The sequence below is a fragment of the Scyliorhinus torazame genome, chromosome 12 (assembly GCF_047496885.1).
Source record: "Scyliorhinus torazame isolate Kashiwa2021f chromosome 12, sScyTor2.1, whole genome shotgun sequence".
Taxonomy (NCBI): domain Eukaryota; kingdom Metazoa; phylum Chordata; class Chondrichthyes; order Carcharhiniformes; family Scyliorhinidae; genus Scyliorhinus; species Scyliorhinus torazame.
This window is the reverse complement of record NC_092718.1, coordinates 171913323-171940361: the sequence shown is the minus strand read 5'-3', so window position 1 is coordinate 171940361 and position 27039 is coordinate 171913323. Positions and strand designations below refer to the sequence as shown.

The window sequence follows — 27039 nt, the reverse complement described above, 5'->3', positions numbered from 1 at the left end:
CCGCTGTGGAGGCTGGATGTGGGGTTGTTAGCGGACGAAGCGGTTTGCGGGCGGGTGAATAAGTCCATTCAGAATTACCTGGATACAAACGATACGGGTGAGGTATCAGCAGCAGTGGTTTGGGAGGCTCTGAAAACAGTTGTAAGAGGGGAACTCATTTTGATTCCGTCCCATAGAGAAAAGGTGGAACGAGCAGAGAGGGAGAGATTAGTGGAAGAGATACGAGCAGGTAACCAACAATCCGCTGTCGAGTGCCCCAGCAGCCCATAATTCACCCATACCCACCATCACAGCTTCCGAAGTCAGATTGGCCTTCCTGAAAGTGAACCCTCGGAAGGCGACGGGCCCGGATGGGATCCCTGGTCGTGCATACAGAGCCTGTGCGGACCAGCTGGCAGAGGTATTCGTGGTCATCTTTAATCTGCCCCTACTCCACTCTGAGGTCCCCACCTGCTTCAAGAAGACCACCATCATACCGGTACCCAAGAAGAACCAGGCAACGTGCCTCAATGACTACCGACCAGTGGACCTGACTTCAGTCGTAATAAAGTGCTTCGAGAGGTTGATCATGAAGCGCATTACCTCCATACTCCCAGAACGCCTTGATCCACTGCAATTCGCATGCCGCTGCAACCGGTCCACATCAGACACCATTTCACTGGCCCTACACTCATCCCGAGAGCATCTCGAAAACAAGGACTCCTACATTAGACTCCTATTTATTAACTACAGCTCCGCCTTCAACATCATAATCCCAGCCAAGCTCATATAAAAGCTCCAAAACCTAGGACTTGGCTCCCCACTCTGCAACTGGATCCTCGATTTTCTGACCAACAGACCACAATCAGTAAGAATGAACAACAACACCTCCTCCACAATAGTCCTCAACACCGGCGCCCCACAAGGCTGCGTACTTAGTCCCTACTCTACTCCCTGTACACACATGACTGCGTGGCAAAACTTGGTTCCAACTCCATCTCCAAGTTTGCTGACGATACGACCATAGTGGGCCGGATCTCGAATAACGACGAGTCCGAATACAGGAGGGAGATAGAGAACCAAGTGGAGTGGTGTAGCGACAACAATCTCTCCCTAATGCCAGCAAAACTAAAGAGCTGGTAATTGACTTCAGGGAGCAAAGTACTGTACACATCCCTGTCAGCATCAATGGGGCCGAGGTGGAGATGGTTAGCAGTTTCAAATTCCTAGGGGTGCACATCTCCAAAAATCTGTCCTGGTCCACCCACGTCAATGCTACCACCAAGAAAGCACAACAGCGCCTATACTTCCTCAGGAAACTAAGGAAATTCGGCATGTCCACATTAACCCTTACCAACTTTTACAGATGAACCATAGAAAGCATCCTATCGGGCTGCATCACAGCCTGGTATGGCAACTGCTCGGCCCAGGACCGCAAGAAACTTCAGAGAGTCGTGAACACCGCCCAGTCCATCACACAAACTTGCCTCCCATCCATTGACTCCATCTACACCCCCTGCTGCCTGTGGAAAGCGGGCAGCATAATCAAAGATCCCTCCCACCCGGCTTACTCACTCTTCCAACTTCTTCCATCGGGCAGGAGATACAGAAGTCTGAGAACACGCACAAACAGACTCAAAAACAGCTTCTTCCCCACTGTCACCAGACTCCTAAATGACCCTCTTATGGACTGACCTCATTAACACTACACCCTGTATGCTTCATCCGATCCCAGTGCTTATGTAGTTACATTGTATATGTTGTGTTGCTCTATTATGTATTTTCTTTTATTCCCTTTTCTTCCCATGTATTTAATGATCTGTTGAGCTGCTTGCAGAAAAATACTTTTCACTGTACCTCGGTACACGTGACAATAAACAAATACAATCCAATCCAATCCAATACTTCAAGTGGATAGGAGATATGCGGAGGCCCTGGACGCGGGGCTCCTGAGTGAGCATCGGAAACTACACGCAGTGTTTGAGTTGTTGACCATGGGGAGGGCGGTGGAGCAGTTGAGGAGGGCAAGGAGGGCGGACTACGAATATGGGGAAAAAGCGAGCAGGATGTTGGCGCACCAGCTTAGGAAGAGAGAAGCGGCCAGGGAGATTGGGGGAATAAGGAATAGGGAGGGTAACATGGTCTTGGACCCAGGGGGGGTGAACGGCGTTTTCAAAGACTTTTATAGCAAATTATACGAGTCGGAACCCCCGCCTGGTGTAGAAGGGATGAGGCAGTTCCTGGATCAGTTGAGGTTTCCGAGGGTGGAGGAGGACCTGGTCGAGGGGCTGGGGGCCCCGATTGTAGCAGAGGAAATTGTTAAAGGACTGGAGGGCATGCAGTCGGGCAATCCTCCGGGGCCGGACGGTTACCCGGTAGAATTCTATAAGAAGTTCTCATAAGTGTTGTGCCCTCCGCTGATGAGGACCTTTAACGAGGCTAAAGAGAAGGGGATCCTCCCGCCAACGATGTCGCAGACCTCGATTTCGCTCATTCTTAAACGAGACAAGGACCCAGAGCAATGTGGGTCATATAGGCCAATCTCACGTTTGAACGTAGGTGCCAAGCTGCTGGCTAAGATTTTGGCCACTAGGATAGAAGACTGTGTCCCTGGGGTGATGGGGGAGGACCAAACCGGATTTGTTAAGGGTAGACAGCTCAATGCTAACATTCGGAGGCTTTTGAATGTAATTATGATGCCCTCAGAAGGAGAGGAGGCGGAGATGGACGCGGAGAAGGCTTTTGATCGGGTGGAGTGGGAGTATCTTTGAGAGACGCTGGGAAGGTTTGGGTTTGGTGAGGGCTTCATCGACTGGGTGCGATTGCTCTACCAGGCGCCGGTAGCGAGTGTGTGCACGAACCGGCTGAGGTCGGGGTACTTTAAGCTACACCGAGGGACGAGGCAGGCGTGCCCCCTCGCCCCGTTGCTGTTCACTCTGGCTATAGAGCCATTGGCCATGGCGCTGAGAGCATCAGGGAAGTGGCAGGGGCTGGTTCGGGGGTAGATCTCGGACCCGGTGGAGCAGATGGGGGAGGTTATGCAGATCTTGGGGGAATTTGGCAGTTTCTCAGCGTACAAATTGAACATGGGAAAAAGTGAATTGTTCGTGAACCAGGCAGGAGAGGAGACTGAAGGAGCTGCCACTCAGGATGGTAAAGGGGAGCTTTCGCTACCTGAGAATACAGGTGGCTCGGAAATGGAAGGCATTACACAGGCTCAACCTAACCCGGCTGGTGGAGCAAATGGAGGGGGACTTTAAAAGATGGGATATGCTCCCGCTATCGCTGGCGGGGAGGGTACAGACCGTGAAAATGACGGTGCTCTCCAGATTTTTGTTTGTCTTCCAGTGTCTCCCCATCTTCATCCCTAAGGCATTTTTCAAGCGGGTAAAGAAGATTATTTCGGGCTTCGTATGGGCGAATAAAACCCCGCGGGTGAAGAAAATGTTGTTGGACCGCAATCGGGGGGAGGGTGGGTTGGCGCTGCCGAACTTCTGCAACTACTATTGGGTGGCGAATATAGCGATGATTAGGAAGTGGGTAAGGGGAGAGGGGTCGGCATGGTTCGTCAACTTTCTCGGGGAAAATTAAAATGTCAGCAGGAGCAGCATTCTGAAGGGGGAGCGGGAGGTGCAATATGGTTCAGGGATGTACATAAGGGGTTGGGTGGAAAATGTCTACTTTACCATGTTGATGTTTATGTTATTATTGTTTTGTTTGTTATTGTTATAAAAATTTTGCAAATGCTTCAATAAAAATATATTTTTTAAAAACCTTACCGATTGCGGTCTGTGGGTCAGGAAGACGAGGATCCAATTGCAGAGGGAGGAGCCGGGTCCTAGGTTTTGGAGTTTGGATATGAGCTTGGCTGGGATTATGGTGTTGAAGGCGGAACTGTGGTCACTGAACAGGAGTCTGATGTGGGTGTCCTTGTTGTTGAGATGCTCCAGGGATGGGTGTAGGGCCAGGGAGGTAGCATCTGCTGTGGACCTATTGTGGTGGTAGGCGAATTGCAGTGGATCAAGGCAATCTGGAAGGTTGGAGTTGATGTACCTCATGACTAACCTCTCAAAGCACTTCATAATAATAGATTTCAGGGCCACCGTCGGTATTCGTTGAAGCACGTTGCCAGGTTCTTCTTTGGCACCGATATGATAGTGGTCTTCTTAAGGGAGGTGGGAACCTTGGAACAGATTATGGAGAGGTTGAACTTGTCTGTGAACACCCGCCAGTTGCCTGCCTATTCCTATAATTTCTCTGTATTCATTTTACCATTGATTGCAAGTATGAACAGGAAGGCCCAACATTGGGAGGCCAGTTAAAGACCACTAGCACCCAAAGGGAGGTGCTTTCTGCTGGGAAGAGCTGTAGTGTTACCTACTATTCCAATAGCTGAAACAGGGAGAGAGCAAGCACCAAAGTTCAGTGTTATAACAATGAAGACAATGGTGTAGGAAGTGGAGAGATGGAGAGTCATCCTCTTTGTTAGGGACTTGGGGAAGGTGGCTATGACACACAAGGTGTCAGTTTGCTAGAGGCTGAGTTTAAATTCCATTTCTGCTACAGGGAACTTACAGTGGCCAGGACTAAAGTATTCAAGGGCGTCAGAGGCATAGATGATAGGCAGCCCAGGAGCTATGTAGACCTCACAGTCAGGAGTGTTGCTAACTTTTGCCTTAGTTTAATTGCTCTGTTTTATCACCTTTGCTCTTATCCAGGTATCTTTCTGATACCGCCACGTGGTTCAAGTCCGAGTAATGATCAATAATCCAATACACCGCTTGGTAAGATTTAAATCAAAGCACATTTATTATACACAGTAATCACTACTCATGTACAAATTCTACGTCTAAGCTACTTCTACAGCTAACAGGCCAATACTCAACTTGGAACTGGCCCACCAGGTCAGGGAAACGAATGGCCTTTCGTTCAGGTTCTGAGCCTGCAGGATTCGAAGTTGGTACAGATTGGTAGCTAGGAGCGCCCATCTCGTAGCGAGCGGTGAAGTAAGACTTACTGGATATCGGCGGCGGCTGAACCGATCACTGCCAAGGGTTGGTTCGCGTTGCTGAGTGACCCGGTCAAGAAGAACGATTTAAACTTGGACTCTATTCTTATAGTCCCCAGGGGCGTCCCGCCTTTTGGGGCGGACCCTGTACCTGGTTCCAAGTGATTGGACTTTGTCCCAATCACTTGGTTCGATTTTCTCCAATGCTGGAGCGGTTCACTGATTGATGGGCGGTCCTGAGGTGGTTGTTCATCTCCTTTTGTGTAGGCTTCTGCTGGCGCCGAAGAGTCTGGTTTTGCTTTATGTGTCTAAATGTTGCTTATTGTTCCCGGGGATTGCTCATTAGTATGCAGATGGCTGGTGTTTGTTATGCTGATGGTTGCTGGTATCGATCTTGTCTGGCCTTTCCAGAGGTAAATACACAATCAACCTGCAGCTGCTCGTTTGTATCCTGTTGGCTGACTTTCCCATCAGCCTTTGCCTTTCGCCATTTTAAATCGGGAGTTAGCCATTTTAAGTGGCTACAGGAGTAAGAGACAGCGTAGAAATGCAGTGAGCATGCAGCAGCAATCAATAGAAGCATAGTGTACCCCAGCTGCAGGAAGGGGTAAGATATGTGTGCTCCACAGGAAGAATGCACAGCTTGGTGTGCAGGGCTGTCCTACAGTCAATGTTCTGGGCCTTGGTGGGCTCTATACTGGTCTGCAGAGGGAATGGTGATGGTCGCTGGGGGAATCTAAAGCCTGCAGATAGGGAATAAATAAATTGTACAAGGGTTGGGGGAGGGGGTATGTGAATCTCTGATGGGGGGCTGGGGTGTCACCTCTATACGTATGGATGCACATAGCCACCAGATGGGGTGGTTAGAGGTTCACGTTGACCATGAAGGCCTTGCAGGTGATGGGTTCAGAGGGAGGGTGCAAATATCTACAACAATAGGATACAGTATTAATAGGGAAGGCTGGAGAATAACAGGTGGCATTTGTACCTGAACATCGTGTGGCTCCAGGTAAATCAGAAGCAAGTGGTCAGTGAGGGATGGAGGGTCGAACTCTGTCCTGTAAAGGTGTAGCAGCACCATCTTGAAGTCCAAGGACAATGGTGTGTAAAACCGAAAGTAAGGTCGTTCTGTCTGGGTGGAAGTGTGGGAGGATCGCTAAGCTGGCTATGGGGTTCCTTCTTGAGACTTACCCTCACTTGTTGGTGCCACTACAGTGGATAGGAGCCATGTCAATTACACAGGACAGAGACCTCATTGTCCAGGAAGCAAGAGCCGGCCAATAACTTCATTCTGTGCTGTTAAAGGGATCGATGGAATAACCTCGCCTCAGAGTTTCAACATCGACAGAGTGGAAGATAAGAATGCAGCCTTGAAGTGTGACGTAATAGTGAAGGGGGCACAGCAGTATCATTTCTGTCATCCCATCAGTGAAGGGGAGTCACATTAATATTTATTGGCATTTATCAATGGCGAAATGGATTCCAATCCTTGATCATGAGCAACTGAAAGATTATTGTGAAGCCAATTCAAAGAATAGCGTGCAGAACAACTTTGGTTCAATCCTTTCATTAACAACTTATCGCACTCCACAGAGCTCCAGATGTCACATCTCTGGAATAGAATGATGGTCACCTCCATGTATGTGCTAGAATCTCAGGGGTAAAGTTGCATCAGACACAATGAATCAAGGCTCCCAAAGCTGTGCAGCCACACATCTTACATAGTCCTCTTCACCACAGCTATGTTTCTCAAGAGTCCTCATTCAATGGAGGATGTGAGGGAGAGTGAGGCAGCAGGCACCCCTGTGGGATCTAACCTTCTTCGATCTCGCAAAGGCCTTCGACTCTGTCAACCATGAGAGAATGTGGCGCATCCCCCTCAAATTCGGCTGCCCACAGAAATCCGTCACCATCCTCCATCCGCCTGCTCCATGATGACATGCAAGCCGTGATCCTCACCAGTGTACTCAATACGTGTCCAAACCAGAGTCAAACAGGGCTGCATCATCGCACCAATGCTCTTCTCCGTTTTCCTCACAGCAACACACCACTCCATCTCCCTGAAGCTCCCCACTGGAGTAGAGCTAACCTACCAGACAAGCAGCAACCTGGCCAGAACCAAGATCGCCCCAACCTCTGTCATCGGGCTGCAGTACACACACAACGCCTTTGTGTGAGCACATTCAGGGGCCAAGCTACAAACCATCGTCAACTCATGGTCTACAGAGCAGCCGTGGTCCCCGCCCTCTGGTATGTATCAGAAACGTGGACAATATACAGCAGGCACCTCAAATCCTTGGAGAGATATCACTAACGCTGCCTCTGCACAATCCTGAAAATTCTCTGGCAGGATAGGCGTACCAACGTGAGCGTCCTCTCCCAGGTCAATATCCGCAGTATTGGGGCACTGGTCACACTCGACCAGCTGTGATGGGCGGGCCACATTATCCACATGCCCCACACATGACTCCCAAAACAAGTGCTCTGCTCGGAGCTCCACAATGGCAAGCGATTACTAGGAGGGCAGAGGAAATGTTACAAGGACACTCTGAAAGCCTCCCTAAATAAATGCGACATCCCCACTGACACGTGGGAATCGCTTGCCTTAGAACGCACAAGCTGGAGAAATAACATCCCGGAAGGCACCATTCACCTTGAGGGTCGTTGGGTGGAGCATGTGGAGGCCAAGCGTAAACAGCGGAAAGAGAGCGCAGAATCCAGAGCACTCCACCCACCCACCTCGTCAAGCACTACGTGCCAAACCTGCGGCAGAGTCTGCAGATCCAGGATCAGACTATTCCCGATTTGGGGAGAACACACCTCCCCAAAGTGGAAGCAAATCATCCTCAATGCTGAGGGACTGTCTATCGATCATAGATCATAGAATTTACAGTGCAGAAGGAGACTATTCGGCCCATCGAGTCTACACCATCCCTTAAAAGAGCACCCTACTTGAGCCCAAGCCTCCACCCTAACCCCGTAACCCAGTAACCCCACCTAACCTTTTTGGACACTAAGGGGCAATTTAGCGTTGCCAATCCACCTACCCTGCTCCAGGGACCTGGGTTCAATGCCGGCCTTGTGTGACTGCGTGTGTGGAGCTTCCACTTTCTCCCTGTGTCTGTGTGGGTTTCCTCCGGGTGCTCCGGTTTCCTCCTACAGGCCGGCATTGAACCCGGGTCCCTGGAGCTGTGAGGCAGCAGTGCTAACCAATGTGCCACCATGCCGCCCCCTCTAGAGCAATCTTCCCAACCCCTGTTACAGACCATCATAACATTCTCTTGGACACGGTACTTATATAAAGACACTACAAGGACTGTTCCATATTAACTTTAACTAATGACACATCCAATACTCTATAATAATCAATTTATCACCATTATACATTCCCTTAGTGGCTGCCTTGGGTGAACCTTTGCCTGGCTTATTTCTCCTACACATTGCTCACCAAGGGCTGCAGTATGGCTATTAGAAGACTACTGACAATCGATGGCCTTGCAGAATGCCCTTGAGCAGCACTGGGTCTTAGGTCCCTATTTTGAACTCTACCACTTTGACATGTGCAGTCTGAAATGGCTGGCAGACTCGTGCTCCACAAAGTCACTGTTGCTCCCCTAAGGCAAGGCCTCAACATCCCTAGTAATCTATTGGAGCACAGGTGGCTGATATTCAGTGGGACACTGGATGTCCTTTTGAGAACCCATGCTGGCAGCAGTCTGAGGTTGCATGGTACCAATTGGGCTTGCATGGGAACATGCTGAGATTTCATGACACTCAGACACTGCATGATTTCTGCTTGTGCTGCAGTAGAAACTGAGATATCGGGGATCAGATGTTGCTTCATAGTTAGATCCGCAACTATCATCATGGAGTTGGCCACCACTTCCAACGTTGCATGGGCTCCAATCTTTGCGCAAGGCCTCGTGCCAAGTTACAACCAGACTCCTCCATGCTTCTTGACAGCGACAAGAAGCTCTGTGGCAGGCCTGTCAATGTACCAAGCATCTCTGTGTGCATGTCCATCAGCAGGCTCTCCTTGCTGTTAGACACACTGTCAACTGTGCAAGGAGGCTCTGACCATCATTTTCCAATCCTCTCTAGCTGCAGGCACAGTGTGGTGCTGGAAAACTGGAGGACGGCTAACATTGCATTGTTGTTTCAAAGAGAGACAGGGACAGACCGAATAACTGCAGGACATCACCCTAAACTCGGTGGTGCAGAATCTTTTTGAAAATTGACATTTAGACAAAGATTAATCAAGGACAATTGGCTTGGATATTAATTATGGACTAGTCAGATGGGCAGAAACATGGCAAATGGAATTCAGCCAGAGAAGTGTGAGGCAATCTATTGAGGGAGGGCAAATCAGGCAAATGAACACACAATAAATAGTAGGCGACAGAGAAGTGAAGGGGCCTATTGGGGTATATGTCCAAAGATTCAGGAAGGTAGCGGATCAGGTAGAGCAGGTGGTTGTGAAGGCAAATGGGATACTTTCCTTTAGAATATAAAAGCAGGGAAGTTAGTTATAACTGTGTAAAATACCATTTCGGCCACATCTATAGTACAACAATAATGGTCACTGTGTAACTGTGATCATCCCCCAGAGAGGTACAGAGGTAACATATGTGGATGTCCCCAGAACTGGAGAACTCTAGCTATGAGGACAGTATGAATAAGCTGGAAATGTTTCCTTTAGACAGAGGAAGCTGAGGGGAGATTGAGGTACATTAAATTAGGATTGAGTACATAGAAAGGGCCAATTCCCCTCAGTAGAGGTCAGTAATCAGGGTCATACATTTAAAGTAATTGGTGAAAAGTTTCAAGGGGAGTTGAGAAGAAATGATTTCAGGCAGATGGTGAGGGTCTGGAACTCACTGGAACTCACTCTGAAACTGTGATCGAATCAGAAACACCCATTTAAAAATTACTTAGGTATTCATTTAAAGTGTTGTAAACTACATGACTATGGACCAAGAGCTGGAAAATGTTTTAAGTTGAATGGTCCTTTCTCTGTTCCTTCTGTGCTGTACATTCAACTATCCTTCAGATGTTGTCTGGCCAATTAAAGTTGAAAATCATTCCGCTATGGTCAAATCAGTGTTACCTGTTAACTGAACTCACAATTGGCCTATTCTGCCAACTTCTGGTGTATGCTCCTATCATCCATGCCAATGACCTCAGCAAAATGGCATCTGGTGTAGCCTACATCAGAAATGAACATGGTGCGCACACCATTTTGGACACAAAAATTGCCCTTAGCATCAGATATATGGGCGCGATGCATTCGTATTTTATGGCCCAAATGCGTGCTATTTTGGGATGTTTTCTACGTTAATGTCAATAATATTTAAAATATTACCGTTACTATTATGCTGTAATGAAATCCAAATTATAACAATCTGCTCTCTGATTACTTTTTGATTTCAGAGTAAGCCAGTTGATTTGTGAGAATCTCATGGTGCTGACACAACTTTAAAGAAACAATCCAAGATATTTCTCCAACTTCATATAGGGTGTGGTATCACCACCTCATTGAAAAACTATCTTTTTTGTTGTACCCTGTGAGAAGTTCTTTGAATGCTTTCATTATTTATACCACAGTGTGAATTCATTCCAGTGAATTCCACCGAGGTTTTAAACACTGGCTCATGACAAAGGGGAGGAATTTAGTACGAAGCACATTGGTCCCGACAGCCGAACTGAAAGTGGGCATCACATCCGCTTGCGTATCAGGAGTGGCAAATACCCAATTCAAATTCAAATATCAAGGGTCGGCAGCAGGTACATGAGACTCAATTACATGGTGGGGTCAGATATTCATCGGTGGATCCCCCCATCTCAGGTGACAATGTAACAGGTATCTGCAGGCTACAAAAACATACATCAAAAACTCTGCATCCTGGCCATAACATTCTTGCCCACCTCCATCCTATTGGTACTTTGGTCTATTTCTTGTTGCAATCCCTCATTGCCCTCAACCCCCCCTTAAATCTCTCCCCGCATCACTCCCCCACTTATTATTCTTTCACATCCTGGGCATCCCCATCAGGTCCAAGCCCCTTCAACTGTACTGAGGAGATGGCTGAGCCAAGACAGAGACTGATGCATGGTTTAATGATCCTGCAGATTCTCCTTCAGGCCATCAGGGAACAGCAGGGAAGCATATCAAAGAGGGGGGAAGCGATTGTGGGGTCCTCCAAAGACCCTGGGTCCAGAAAAGAATCAACAATCTGCCCTGATCCATCAAGGTAAGATGCACATTGCATGTTCGCAAAGATTCTCATACGGTCATCAACATTGAGTAGCTATGGCAGGCTTGTGAATGCACAATCTGTTTCAGAACCACATTGCAATTGGGGCCAAAGTGTGTGATTGTTGGGCTTATGAGTGCGCTTGGACCCAACATAACAGTGATGGGGCAGTATGTGTGATGGGGATGTAAGCAGACAAAAAGGTTAGGTGTCACATGACATGTCACTAATTCTGCACATTGTTATGCAGGAGAAGCAGACACACAACTTGAGGACGTAGGCCAGGAGCAGAGGAGTACTACCAGAGCTGAGGCTGCTCACTTATCATCTTCCAGGGCAGGGGTGACCTGCAAAAGGAGGATATTTCTAACCCTTTACAGCTCACACCAATGTCTGGTGTTAACTGAGGAGGGAAGGGAGGAACAGACTGACAGCTGGAATCCCTAAATTGGGACATTGAGCTCGTGAGTTCAAGATGTGAAGCAAGAAGAGGAAAGGTGAAGGAACGCTTACTGGAGGTAAAACAAAATGAGCAAGATTAACAGCTTGGGGATTATTTTATTATCAGAGAACAATTAGGCGACTATGAATATTGTTTGATGTTTTCCAGGGATAGATAGGATCACTGATAGAATAATGGTGCCTGAATCATGTGTTTCCCATGAACCGATTAGACTTCTGGAAGGTAATTAATGGCCAAATCAGATAGTCAGAGAAGGCCAAAATTCAACACCTTGAATATGAAATAGACATTAGTAAATATGGTAAAGAGAACAAGATCTGAACTCTAAAGCAAGTTTTATATTTCACAAGAAGATCAATTTCCTTTCCCCTCAGATCTGGTATCAATCTCTGTGTGATGAATGATATCTGCATACATATGTACCTTTAATGCGTAGGCCCCTTTAAGACCGGGTTTGGAACCTTGGGGAACTCTGCCTCCGGCACCGCCCCCAGGAAGTTGTATATAAGGTTACGTTCAGTAGGCAGCGAGAAGTGAGCACACTTCTCGGCAGCTGTCTGGTTTTCTGGTTATTAAAGCCTTTGTATTATCAAACTCCTCTCTTGAGTCGTAATTGAGGGTATCTCACTCTGCCAGCCAGGGGCGAAATTCTCCCGAAACGGCGCGATGTCCGCCGACTGGCGCCCAAAACGGCGCCAATCAGACGGGCATCGCGCCGGCCCAAAGGTGCGGAATGCTCCGCATCTTTGGGGGCCGAGCCCCAACATTGAGGGGCTAGGCCGACGCCGGAGGAATTTCTGCCCCGCCAGCTGGCGGAAACGGCCTTTGTTGCCCCGCCAGCTGGCGCGGAAATGACATGTCGGGGCGGCGCATGCGTGGGAGCGTCAGCGGCCGCTGAAAGTTTCCCGCGCATGCGCAGTGGAGGGAGTCTCTTCCGCCTCCGCCACGGTGGAGACCGTGGCGGAGGCGGAAGGGAAAGAGTGCCCCCACGGCACATGCCCGCCCGCGGATCGGTGGGCCCCGATCGCGAGCCAGGCCACCGTGGGGGCACCCCCCGGGGTCAGATCGTCCCGCGCTCCCCCCAGGACCCCGGAGCCCGCCCACGCCGCCTTGTCCCGCCGGTAAATAGGTGCTTTAATTTACGCCGGCGGGACAGGCAATTTATCGGCAGGACTTCGGTCCATCCGGGCTGGAGAATCGAGCGGGGGGGCCCGCCAACTGGTGCGGCACGATTCCCACCCCCGCCGATTCTCCGGTGCCGGAGACTTCGGCAACCAGCGGGGGCGGGATTCACGGCAGCCCCCGGCGATTCTCCGACCCGGCGGGGGGTCGGAGAATGACGCCCCAGGTCTTTCCATAACCCCCTGGATAGGAGCAGTTCATCAGTCCCAGAGTGATTCCAATAAAAAATAAAGACGACTGCATACCCAGCCATACAATGGTATTTTGGAGTTGTACAGCTCCAGACTGGATCTGGGAGTAGTCTGAGGCTTTTACACACAGCAAAGCAATATCTCGGAGTCATGCAATAGCTGAGAATAAAGATTTTGGAAGAGGGATAATAAAATAAAATACATCGATCTGAAGCAAACATTGAAATCCACTGTGGGAGATTGGGGTTTACATTAGCTGTTTTAGGAGGAAGCAAGTTTTATAAAAATAATTTGTGAGGCCCTGTATCTTTCAGCATCAGTGAGCACGTAATATTTGTACCATCGCAATCATTTGTTTAAAAATTCAATCTTTTTTTAAACAATGGATGAACTTTTGTCATGTTTACATTCCCATGTAATACCATCATTTTCAGTAAAGGCTATTGAATTTCTGAAACACCCAGAAGAAATGCCCCAGGACATCTGCTATTATTTTCAGATTAGAATCAAGAAATCACATTGCATTCTTCTGTATATGTTATTTATCTATGTAGTTATTTATCATAATTTCCTTATTTCATGAGGACATTTTTCATTGTGATTTTGAGAATTGCCTATTTGACATATTTCGTTTTATAGAAGCTGTTGCCTGTGCCTCCCGCCCATCAGCCCAGTGATACTTAATGGAGTACCCAGGGAATTCCAGGATGGTGATGGCGGGGAAGATATCTGGCATAATGCAGGGAATATTATCCTAGCTCGCAGGGTGGTAAACGCCCTGGATCAGATTAAATGTTGATTTTATACCACTCCCAATGGGGAAATTTTAACCTATTCTGCCAGTCAGGAAACTGGCAGATTTGAGTGAAATGGTGATTTTTACACCCCGTCTGATTTTACTCTCCATTGAGGCCAATCAGTAATATTGGGAGGAATGTAAAATCTGTGTTCCATCTGATCTCGTGCATTTCCCATTCAGCAAGTTAGATTAAAATTGTTCCCTGTGGGGCTCAGCCCCAATATCATTGGTTCATAGGTTTTTGTTTTTATTCATTTACGGGTTGTGGACATCGCTGGCTAGGCCAGTGTTTATTGCCCATCCCTAGTTGCCCTTGAAAAGGTAATGGTGAGCTGCCTTCTTGAAACCCTGCGATCCCCGTGGTGTTGGTACACCCACAGAGCTGTTCGGGGATAGTTCCAGGATTTTGATCCAGCAACAGTGAAGGAATGGTGATGCATTGCCGAGTTAGGATGTTGAGTGGCTTGGAGCGAAACCTCCAGGTGGTGCTGTTTATATATGTCTCCTGCTATTGTCCTTATAGATGGAAGAGCTCGTGAGTTTGGAAGGTACTGCCAAAGGAGCCTTGGTGAGTTCCTACAGTGCATCTTGTAGATGGTACTCACTGCTGCTACTGTTCGTAGGTGGTGGAGGGAGTAAATATTTGTGGAAAGGGTACCAATCAAGCGGACTGCTTTGCCCTGGATGATGGTGTTGAGCTTCTTGAGTGTTGGAGCTGCATTCATCCAGGCAAGTGAAGAGTATTCCATCACACTCCTGACTTGTGCCTTGCAGATGGTGGACAGACTTTGAGAGTGAACTGAATTGGCTGAAGACTGACATCTGTGATACTGAGGATATCTAGGGGAGGCCAAGTTAGATCATCCACTCGGCAATTCTGGCTGAAGATTGTTGCAAATGCTTCAGCCTTGTCTTTTGCACTGGTGTGCTGGATTCCTCCATCATTGAAGATGGGGTGTTTGAGTTCCCTCATCCTCCAGTGAGTTCTTTAATTGTCCACCACCATTCACGCCTGGATGTGACAGGACTGCAGAACTTAGATCTGATCCATTAGTTGTGGAATTGCTTAGCTCTGTTTATTATTTGCTGTTAATGCTGTTTCGCATGCAAGCAGTCCTGTGTTGTCGATTCACCAGGTTGACAGCTCATTTTAGGTATGCCTGGTGTTTGTTCCTGACATGTCTTCCTATATTCTTCATTGAACCAGGGTTGATCCCATTGCTTGGTGGTTATGGCAGAGTGGGGGATTGCTGAACCATGGTGTTACAGATTATGGCTCGGTATAATTGCGCTGCTCCTGCTGATGGCCCACAGTGCCTCATGGGTGCCCAGTTTGAGTTGCTATGTTCAGAGTCTCTCCCACTTAGCACAGTAGTAGTGCAATCCTGTGTAGATCTGCTTGCAGCGGTTCGATCATTATTGGTTTTTGAAACTAGGAAGCTAGCTATTGTTCATCATCTCCAAAGAGAGGGAAACTGAATGGGGACAAATGCTTTTCCCTGTAGAATCCTTGGATGTTTCACTTTGAAACCATTACACGCAAATAGGGTGTAATTTAGTGGGGCCTGTAAGAGCGCAAAAAGTGATGGACAGGGCGTCTTAACTAGACGGGGGTTTAAATTTAAATTTCCGTATGGCAGGTTGAGACAGAGATTGAATTGGTGTTTCAACTGTCGGTCTGGACCCATGCCATTATGTAGCAGGTTTCTATTTTCAATATATTTGCATCATACTCATTGTGTTAAGACTTTTTCAAATTATGTTCTATCTTCACGACTAAGTCAGCGTCACATGGGGAACATGTTGCACTGGTTTCACAGTCATTTAAAGGGGGCCTGCACGTATTGCGTTTGTCCCTTTGAATCTAAGCTGAGCATTTTTTTTATTGAAATCTGTGGCACAAGTCAAAGAAGCAGGAGACTGGAGCTTGGATGGAGGGGCAAAAGGAGCAAGGACATTTTGGGGGTGAGGGGGTGGTGGGTGAGGGGTATTAATTGGTGCTGAAGGTCTTTGAGGAAGCAGTGAGGGTTGGGTCAGGGAATGGGGCAAGAGGGCCTCAGTTGGCCGAAGATCTTGAATGGAAAGTGACAATCGGCTGAACAATTTCCAGTCTTTTCTGTAAATTAGCTTCAGGCCTGTGGGTATTTCAGCAAAGAATTTAAAAAAATTAAATTTAGAGTACCCAATTATTTTTTTTCCAATTAAGGGGCAATTTAGCATGACCGATCCACGTATCCTGCCCATCTTTGGGTTGTGGAGGTGAGACCCACTCAAACACGGGGAGAATGTACAAACTCCACATGGACAGTGATCTGGGACCGGGATCAAACCCTGGTCCTCAGTGCCATGAGGAAGCCGTGCTAACCACTGTGCCGCTGTGCTACCCAAGTATTTCAGCAATGAATATGAAGAAGAATATTCATTCATATTGTGACAATGTGTGACAATGCAGACAAATTTGAGAAGAATACTCCAGCAGCCTTCATGGTTGACAGAGTCAAAGGCTCTGTCAGAGTCAAAGGCAGAGTCAAAGGCATTCACGCATTCGAGAAAGGTCATGTATAGCAGTTGGTGCTGTTCCTCGAATTTTGCTGAGGAAATCGGACAAAGTGTTATCCACCAAAACACTATGCTGACTCTTAACAAGACCAGCATTTTAAATGTTCCATATGCTGGCTTCAACTCCTTTGCCCATTAAGATGGTAAACTGAGCATTTCAGCTTAGTAACCCCATTTTGGTAATCTCTTTGTCTCTATTTGATGATACTGGCCCCCCGACAGATGTTTAAAATGGAAATATGAGTGAAAAGGATCCTTGACTTACCACCAGTTTATTTTTATTTTTTTATAAATAACTTGAGAGTACCCAATTATTCTTTTTTTCCAATTAAGGGGCAATTTAGCGTGGCCAATCCAGCTAACCTGCACATCTTTTGGGTTGTGGGGGTGAAACCCACGCAGGCACGGGGAGAACGTGCAAACTCCACACGGACAGTGAACCAGGGCCGGGATTCAAACCTGGGTCCTCAGCGCCGCAGTCCCAGTGCTAACCACTGCGCAACCGTGCTGTCCATCACCAGTTTATTCAAGGTACGTTATTGCAGACAGCCAGCATTTCAAAGCTGGGTTTATTTTTATTCTAATGTGGAAAAATGAGCTCTGATTTGAACTAAATTCATATCCACTATTCCCACAATCCTCAAGTTTCCCCCATGAGCCCATTCTACAGCAGGGCAACATTTCCATCGCTCGTTACATCATCCTGGGACTTCATGGAGCAAGAGGGTTGAGTCCTGAAGAAGAGGTTTCCCCTGGGATCATTGTTCAAATTGGTTTTATGACCACAATCCTACAGTCAGAGATTTGTATTATTTTTTATGAATGAGAAATGAACATTGGAAAATGGAAGACTAGGTTCAGACCCTTTAGGGAGAAGAGAGGAGTCAGTGGAAATCAAGCAGTCTTTTCACGATCAGATGAGCTCCACACTGACAAGGCTTGCAATAGATGAATGAATCAAGTCAAAACCCCGTAACTAATCAGGTTTTCCAACACCAGAGTCAGTCATGTCTGCAGCACTCCAAGGCAGAAATGATGATTGACCAGCCAATGTAACTCAGCAAACTCATGGGAAATGGTAAGGAGACCTATCACTGAGGGTGGGGATATTTCTCACTGGTTCCAGAAAATTCTGCAAACCAGTCAAGATGGATCATCAAGAAGAGGTTTCTCAATTTTCTGTGTTAATAACCCACGCAGTTTTAGCTAAACTACAGAAGTTTCACGCACAATTCAGGCCCTGAAGACTTGGTTATTGCTAAACTCTGTGGACTTACATGAGCTCCATAAAGGGAGAGAGAACAGTATATACTGGGTAAACAGAGATTCTATAAGATTGGTCGTCAGATGTGCAGACTTTCAAGTAAGTAACTAATTTTCCATGCGTATGAGACACTAATGACCAAAAGAAAAAGCAAGATTCAAACATCCTGCAGAAATCTCAGCTCCACGGGGTAGGTGGACTGGCCACACTAAATTGCCCCTTAATTGGAAAAAATGAATTGGTACTCTAAATTTTTTTTTTTTTAAAGAAATCTCAGCTCCAATTTAGTCTTCATGCACTTTTACTTCTACAATCAGATTCAGTAAAGCAGCCTCCGGCCTTTTCCCCCAATTTCACTTCCTCCTAGTACCCTTCTCCCCAGTTTACATTTATGAAAATTTAATAAAATGCTTACATTAAAATCATGTTCTTGGGAAGCCTGTTTGACAGGTGTTTGAGAGAATGTCAACTCCTCTATTAAACGTCACAAGCATATCACTATAACATACATCACCCAACCTCTTAAAGTACGGTGCACCTTCCAAACTCTGTGTGACTGGAAACCTGTTCACAGTGTAAGTAACTCTGTATGTCTGTAGCCTTGCTTGTTGTTCTGAGCTGTTAATTCACAACCTGCTGTATAGTAACAAGTCTGAAGGTAGTGGAGCAGGGTTAGACCGTGCATTATATTTCCAACCTGCAGGGTAGCTAATAGCAAACCATCTTAAAGATTAAGGATTTGCAGAAATATTCTCAGGCAGTTCTAAATTGTGATCCACACACTTTGTGCCGGTATCACATGAATTGCTTTGTGCTTGTTGGTGTGAATACATTTATTTTCTTTAGACAAAAGCAGCAACACTGTCGGCTTATACTTTGACAGTAATAGGCATCTCATTATTATATAGGAAGTAATATTACTGAGTTATTATATTGAATTAATATATGATATATGGTCATGAGTAATGTGGGGCGAAATTCTCCGACCCCCCGCCGGGTCGGAGAATCGCCGGGGGCTGGCGCGATTCCCGCCCCCGCCGGTTGGCGGGCCCCCCCCCCCTGCTCGATTCTCCGGCCCGGATGGGCCGAAGTCCCGCCGCTAAAATGCCTGTCCCGCCGGCGTAAATTAAACCACCTACGTTACCGGCGGGACAAGGCGGCGCGAGCGGGCTCCGGGGTCCTGGGGGGGGGCGCGGGACGATCTGGCCCTGGGGGGTGCCCCCACTGTGGCCTGGCCCGCGATCGGGGCAACCGATCCGCGGGCGGGCCTGTACCATGGGGGCACTCTTTCCCTTCCGCCTCCGCCACGGTCTCCACCATGGCGGAGGCAGAAGAGACTCCCTCCACTGCGCATGCGTGGGAAGCTGTCAGCGGCCGCTGACGCTCCCGCGCATGCGCCGCCCGGAGATGTCATTTCCGCGCCAGCTGGCGGGCACCAAAGGCCTTTTCCGCCAGCGGGCGGGGCGGAAATTCGTCCGGCGCGGGCCTAGCCCCTTAAGGTTGGGGCTCGGCCCCCAAAGATGCGGAGCATTCCGCACCTTTGGGGCGGCGCAATGCCCGTCTGATTTGCGCCGTTTTGGGCGCCAGTCGGTGGACATCGCGCCGTTTCCGGAGAATTTCGCCCGTGATATTTAATTATTTGAAAGCATATGCTAAAGAGATCTTTAATCTGCAGAACAACAAAAATAACTTACATTTATATGGTGCCTTTGACATATTAATACATCCTTAACAGAACAGGTGCTTCATAGGATTATTATCAAACAAAATCTGACACCTTTGTCACCCTATCACACATAAAGATCTGAGGACAGGAGTTACATTTTGAAAAGTATCTTAAAGGAGGAAAGGGAACGCAAGAGGAAGTTTTAAAGCTTAGGCTTAGGCATAAATTTGCATGGTGAAGAATATTGAATTGCGGGAGTGCAAATCAGCTCCAATTCACCCCCGGCGGCACGGCGGCACAGTGGTTAGCACTGCTGCCTCACAGCGCCAGGTTCAATTCCCACCTCGAGTTTGCACTTTCTCCCCATGTTCGCGTGGGTTTTCTCCCACAGTCCAAAGATGTGCAGGTTAGGTGGATTGTCCATGCAAAATTGTCCCTTAGTGTCCAAAAGGATGTGTGGGGTTGCTGGGTTGCGGGAACAGGTGGAGACTTGGGCTTAAGTAGGGTGCTCTTTCCAGGTGCCGGTGTGGACCCAATGGGCTGAATGACCTTCTTCTGCACTGTAGGGATTACTATGAAAGTCTCCCAAATGGAGAATCTCGGCCAGAGTCTCAACAGACAGTGTGCCACTGGTAAGTCACTTAACATTACAAGAGCAATTTTGTGCAGCAAGGCATTCAGCAACTCTGCACTGGCAGTGGAACCTCACGAGAAAAGAAAGTGCATACAATGAAGGGAACAAATTAAAATACCAATGTTTCATGGGTACAAAAATGAGTCGGGGTGTATATGACTTTCTAGCGGTTGTTTGCTGGACTCACTGACTGGGATTTTAAATGGCGACGTGGGCACAAAATCCCGTGAGAGGTCAAAAGTGAGATTCTCGCCAGAAAGGTTTTTACAACAATTGACAATGGTTTCATGGTCGTCATTAGACTTTTAATTCCAGATTTTTATTGAATTCAAATTCCACCATCTGCCCTGGCGGGATTCGAACTCATGTCCCAGAGCATCACCCTGGGTCTCTGGATTACCAGTCCAGTGACAAAAGCACTATGGAAAGTTGGCGTTGCCAGTTCTTTCAGGCATTGCCACACCAGCATGACAGGTCATGCCTCAAGGATTTTCTTCATCAAAAGTGCTGGACAATATGGCGAGAAAAGCTGGCTGCGAAGCCAGAGTGCTGCACACCACTTTTCTTGCCTCGTCCAGCAATTAGAAGAAAAAACAGAAAATTCCACTTACTATCGCACCTTGACAACATTAAGTAAACAATAGCATTTGTGCTAATCTTGTAAATGCTGCTGCACTTCTGTTCAACAGGCTGTTGGAGCTTTTCTTTCACCGTAATAGTTGCATTCCTTATTGATTTCAAGACAACAGGCGCTTCTTATTGGTGAACATCTGTACATGCCCATCTCTGGATGCTTTTAAGACTGAGATAGATAAGTTCTTGATTAATATGGGGGTCAGGCATTATGGGGAGAAAATAGGAGAATGGGGATGATTGAATGCCATGATTGAATGTCGGAGCAGACTGGATGTGCCGAATGGCCTAATCCTGCTCCTGTGCCTTATGGTCTTATGGGTCAGAGGAAGGTGCCCGAGCAGCAAGGTAGCTCAGTGGGTAGCACTGTTGCTTCACAGCTCCAGGGTCCCAGGTTCGATTCCCGGCTTGGGTCACTATCTGTGCGGAGTCTACACGTTCTCCCTGTGTTTTCTTGGGTTTCCTCCGGGTGCTCCGGTTTCCTTCCAAATGACGTGCTGTTAGGTAATTTGGACATTCGGAATTCTCCCTCTGTGTACCCGAACAGGCGCCGGAATGTGGTGATTAGGGGCTTTTCACAGTAACTTCATTGCAGTGTTAATGTAAGCCTACTTGTGACAATAAAGATTATTATTAATTTGCACTTAAAAAGTGGATGTCAACGCCCAGTAGTAACTGCTTAAAAAGCCAAAGACTGGCAGACTGTGGGAGAGGGTTGCTAGGTCTCCTCAGAAATATTATTTTGCAGCAAGCCCAAAATCCCCCCACAGAGTGAACTCTAAAACCGCCACTCATTGCCTCGGTTGCCTGAAGTTTTCATGCGACTCATCGTGCTCTCTTAGCAGCCAAGGATGTGGGTAGACCAACACCAAACCCCAGCATCAAAGGCCTTGTTGTAGACAACAACTACGATACTGCTACCACAGTGCCAGTGAAACTCTGTGACAAGTTTGAAACTCATGTAACCCAAGGTACATTTTGGGCTTATCTGCCACACTTCTGCAAGAATATGGTGAGAGTGGGCCAGGAGAACCATGGCTCATGTTTATTATTATTATTATTATATTAATCTTTCTGGGACATGTACAAGATTTTAGATTGCAGAGAGAACAATGCTGTGACAGGAGGAGACACCTTTGCTGGAGACGGTCAGTCATTAGGAAAAGTGGAAGCAGTCACAGTGAGCTCACCAAGTAACTTGGAGATGGAGAGTATATATTGAAGATGCTATTGATGTACCTCATTTACTGTCACAGGTGGATTTTAACTCACTTTCTGTCTGAGTCTTTTAAAAAGTGACGTTGACCACGGTCTCATGAATGATCTTTTTTTCCCAGGAGAATGGGGAAAATGGAGCAAAGAACCCTCTTTCAGATTGGTTTCTTCCTCTTATTTGCAGTGGCAACAATTTCAGCAGGTAAGAAATCAACATCAAGCCCTCTCACTCATATCCCAAAATCTCCGACCAAGAATGGTGTTCACATTAGTGCTAATATAGTTCTAGTCCCAGATCACAAAAACAAATGCACCTGCTGAACGGGATGGAGAGAGGATCAACAAGCCCGCTTCCAATGAAAAGGAATGCGCTGGGAAAGAGGTTTAGCACTCTACAGTCTAAAGATCAGATAGCAAAGGGGAAAACTCATTGAGGTATTAAAAAAATTAAACGTTACATATAGGCTAAACATTATGACATCAATAAATCAGTACTTAAGGTAAAAGTGAATACATTTAAATGAGTAGGCAACAATTTTAAAACAGTTATTACAATGAACTTCTTTACAGAAAGAGAGGTAAACACATGGAACTGCTTCCTAGGCAAACTAGTACAGCTAAATATGTCAGAGACTGTAAAGAGTGAGTTTGGGAACCAGATGACATGTTTCAATAAGCTTAAAGGCCTTTTTCATCCTTGATTTTTCTTATGAAAAGATGAACAGTTAACATTCTTTTATTTTGTATTCATTTAAGAGACGATGGGCTCAATTTTCTGGAAAAATTTCCAAGTGCTGTAGCGAGTGGGAATTGCTGCGGGTTTCCCAGCGCTCAGCCCAGCGAGACTTGCAACGCTATTCAACGTTAATTGGTCTCACAATGAGGCCTCACAGGCTTCTTGCCCAAAATGCCGGCTCGCCAGCTGATTCGCCGGGACCGCGCTTGCCAGCTCCTCACTAACATGGTCGGGCATCACTTAAACTGCATTTGCTCAGCTAACCCCAGCCCCGAGATTCCGGGATGCTGACCTGGGAAGGCTCATGGTCGCCGTGGAGGCCAGGAGGGATGTCCTGTTCCCCTGGGGATCCAGGAGGGTGAGCCAAAGGGCGCTATGGGCACTGATCAGAGGAAGGGGGCACTGGGTGCCAACCCGGGCCCGTTCCATGGAGTGACGACAGTGGCCAGCAGCTCCCCCGAGTTCCACCCCTCTGATGAGGTTGCTCCTCGCAGGCAGCACGCAAGACAGTGCCGCCCACAAGTGAGTGGGGCCGTCCGGCCCCAGAGCCCCCAGACGACACCCGCCAGGGGCATCGAGGGCCATGCGACGAGGTAGCAGCTGGCTGCCTCCACCTCAGATGTGCACCAAGACGTAGTAGTAGAGCTAGGAGGGCCAGGCACCTTGAGGATCACTGAGGGCACAGGGATGAGGTGGGAAGGGGGTGAGGTTGGGGGCTGGGGGGTTGGCACTATCTGGAATGGGGTATTGTATAGCATATTAAATAATGTTTTGGACAACCATTATGATGCCTCCTTCACCTTCTTCCGCAATGCAGGCTGAGCCCCGGACACTTTACCCACATCTCCAGGCAATCCCCTCCCCGTGGCACCCACCTACCCTCTGGCTGTGGTTCCACCCCCGGATCTGTGTCCCATGCCCTGGGTCTTTGGATATTGCGGCGTTGCCTCACGCAGTGTTCAGGCATCAAGGTGCGATTGGGATGCTAGGCAATGACTCCCATATGCTACAAGGCCCGTCCACCCATGGAAACCCACTTGGCATGTGTGAAGTGCTCACCTAACAACGATTGCCAATTCCCTATCAGCAATAGCCTTCAACTGCAAGGCCTGAGGCCTTGGCAGTCAATGGGAGTTCTGGGTGGTTGTTGGGGCAGACGGGCAGGGACAACGGTAGCCCCCGGAACGGGTACACACGATCCAGTGCTTGGCATGGTGGTGCAGCGGTGGTTCCCCCCCCCCCCCCAGCACCGCGCCCCCCCCCCCCCCCATGATGACTCACTCCTGCAGAGAGTCCCCTCAACCCCAGCCAAGGGTCCCCGATCCCCCGCCAAGCACAGGGACAGGAAGCCCAGCACCCCCGGGCTCTTTGCCTGTGAGCAAAGATGGCTTCTCACCTCTCGGATCCTCACAGAAGCCCATCCGCCAGGTTCCCGTTCTTCAAAAGGAGAACTAATCGGCGCCAGCATAAGCACTTGCTGGAGAGGCGGCTAAATGACGGGAGGCCGTTGGATAAGGGGTGGCTCTCGTTAATTATATGGAAATAGGGCTTAACTGCTGATAATTGGTGTACCGCCACGCTATGGCGAGATTCCGAATTCGCCAACGGGAGCAGTCCGGTTGCATCGCAAACTGTTTGGCGCGTGCCGCGGTTCCCGTTTGTGGCCTCTCTCGCTATTCACCGGCCTTGTTACGCTTGAGTGCGAGTGTAATGAGGCCGGAAGATCGTGCCCAATGCTATTACTTGAAAGTGGTCGGAAACCCAGCTCCTCTGTGTCTATGCAAGATTATAGCGTATGGATTAAAACTGATGCCATGATTTTGTTTGCCTTCAGTGCCACGTGACTGCACAGCAATTAAACGAAGTAACAGAAGGGCTGCTTCAGGGGTTTACGTCATTCAGCCTCAAAGATCCCCTCTACTTGTGGTCAAATGTGTCATGAAACGCAATTCTGGCTGGACAGTGATTCAACGTAGCAGCAGAGCCAGCAAGATCACCTGGAAAGAAAGTTGGACCACATATAAATACGGTTTTGGTGATGTGTTGAGTGATTTCTGGCTGGGCAATGAGTACATCTACCTTCTAACCAAACAGAATAGGTACAAGCTGAGAATAGAGTTTCTAGACACCAGGAATAGAATTAAATATGCCGAGTATTCCTCATTTTACATAGAATCTGAGAGAGGGAAGTACACAATCAGGCTTGGCACATTTTCTGGGAATGTTGTTGACCAAATGACCCGGCTAACAAAAAATACACTGGTTGACAATCAGCCTTTTTCAACAAAGGACAGAGATTATGATAGCTTCCGACGTTCTTGTGCTGCTAGTTATGGTGGATGGTGGTTTGATGCTTGTGGTCGTGTGTACCTTAATAGAAAGTATCCATACTGGTCTGGAATTAACATCAAGAAAGTCACCATGATGATTCAACCAACCTGTTAACTGGGACTTCAAGGAAAGGTATTGGCTTGTTGGTCACTCCTATTTATTCAGTGGCCATGAACATGACATCACACAGAAGAAATCAAATTATTTCCATTATTACAAAATAATAGTAGTGAGCAGTATCCACTTCATTCTTAGCTCCAAGTGGATGGCTAGGTAATTCATCCCACAAGGGTTATACTTTTAGATATCCCCTTCCCCCTATCCATTTGCCTCATTATTCACTGCTCTCCTAGTCCCAGATGCATTTACTATCCCCATGTATACTATCTCACCTAGATACCATTACTTCTCAGCATCACAATATTCATCATTTCTCCCACCCATATATTGGTTTTCCTTTGCAGAATGAAATTAATCAGTTTCCCTGAGAGTGTCCAATTAGTTCAGGGTGCTCAAGATTTACTTAATTCTGGGACAATCTCGATATTTTTCACACCTCAAACACTGTGCAAAATTCTAATGCCGGAAATTATACAGCCGAAGCACGTGTGAACTTGTTTGCAGTCTGTAAAATAATGTACCACAACGTGTAACTGTGTTGGGAGAGTTCACTGACTGGCATTTGGGGTTGATTCTACCGGGGCTAGCATGGAATTCTAATCCAGAGAGAATTCCATGGGCGGGATTCTCCACTCCCGCGCCGAAGTGGCCGCGCCGTCGTGAACACCGTCGAGGTTCACGACGGCGCGAAACGGCCCCGGTCTCGACCGATTCAGGCCCTGAAAATGGGCCAGGATCGGGGCCGTGTCATCTACACGCGCCAGGCCTTGTCGCCCGCGTAAAGGCGGCGCCGCATAGATGACGTGGCTGGCGCCGCATAACGGGCGTCATCTACGCATGCGCGGGTTGGCCGGCGCCAACCCGCGCATGCGTGGTTGCCGTCCTCTCTAAGTCCGCCCCGCAAGAAGATGGCGGACGGATCTTGTGGGGCCGCGGAAGGAATGCGGCCCTTCTTCAGAGAGGACGGCCCGCCGATCGGTGGGCACCAATCGCGGGCCACCCCACATTTCAGGTACTCCCCCGGTGCAGGATACCCCCTCGCCCCCCCGCAGGCCCCCCCCCCCAGCGTTCACGCACCACTGACGACGGCAGCGACCAGGTGTGGACGGCAATGGGGGGAACCCGGCATTTTGGCCTGGCCGCCCGGCCCATCCGGGCCTGAGAATAGTGGGGGTGCCGGAGAATCGCCATTTTGGGTGTCTCCGGCGATTCTCCGGTCTGCGGCCCGCGAAACTCGACCGGGCCGTTCCCGCCGCTTGGGAGAATCGTGGGAGGGCGTCGGACCGGCGTCCCGGGAAATTTTGGCGGGCCAGATGATTCTCCCAACCGGCGCGGGAGTGGAGAATCGCGTCCCATATATCTGCTTTTGCTTTTTACAAACCTGTTGTATTTTAATAATCAGTGCATGTTTGATGACTGTGATCTCGTTCAATAAATTCACAATTGCAATTGTATGCTTAAAACTCTGAATATTTCCTGCCTGGTTTTGCCATGAAATAACTCAAGTGTTATCAACAGTTCATACATTTAAGCAATCCCATTCATAACTGATATTATCAGAGTTGGTCTGTCACTCCTGAGCTCAATTCATTCTCTCACCAAAACGCTTCTTGCCTTAGTCAGACAGTGGGCAGCATTCACCAGTTTGAGACGAAGCGCAGTGCCGGGCAGCTCCGGCAGCACGTATCCACCGGCCAGAATGGCGGTATCCTGCGCCAGATTCTGCTGAGAACCTCATTATGCACAGGTGTAACCTCCTGGTGGTCTGGTGGCTGATTCATCTGCCCGCCGTCAACTGGCGGGTTTGAAGGGCTCAGTGCCAAATTCAAACACCAGTTCAACACACTCATATCACTCTCTCCAACCCACCTGTCTTCAGCAGATCGTGAGGGATGTCAGCAACCTGGAGGAAAAAGGCTAGAAGCCTCAAGACAAAGTCTGTTCCTCGATTCAATGGGGGGGATAAGGTGGAGAAGTAGGCTGCAAGTGTTGGGCACACTGGATA

The 27039-nt window shown here is 48.1% G+C and overlaps 2 protein-coding genes across 2 annotated transcripts in view; one reads left to right on the top strand and one right to left on the bottom strand.

Annotated features, from left to right (window-relative positions):
• The window catches only part of LOC140386745 (fibrinogen-like protein 1-like protein), a 241160-nt gene that overhangs the window by 60356 nt on the left and 153765 nt on the right, over positions 1–27039 (bottom strand). The gene's annotated exons all lie outside the window — the stretch shown is intronic.
• LOC140386743 (fibrinogen-like protein 1-like protein) lies at positions 18220–26051 on the top strand. The gene is made up of 3 exons (XM_072469382.1): positions 18220–18274; positions 21970–22049; positions 24418–26051. The coding sequence occupies exons 2-3, from the start codon at positions 21974–21976 to the stop codon at positions 25026–25028; spliced, it is 687 nt and encodes a 228-aa protein (XP_072325483.1). The 5' UTR covers positions 18220–18274; positions 21970–21973; the 3' UTR covers positions 25029–26051.

What these genes read in the sequence shown, in the direction of transcription:
- LOC140386743 (XM_072469382.1), top strand. Translation starts at nt 21,974, where the DNA reads ATGGGGAAAATGGAGCAAAGAACCCTCTTTCAGATTGGTTTCTTCCTC. An exon ending in AGTGGCAACAATTTCAGCAG is followed by an intron (nt 22,050 to 24,417) that starts GTAAGAAATCAA and finishes GTTTGCCTTCAG; the next exon opens with TGCCACGTGACTGCACAGCA.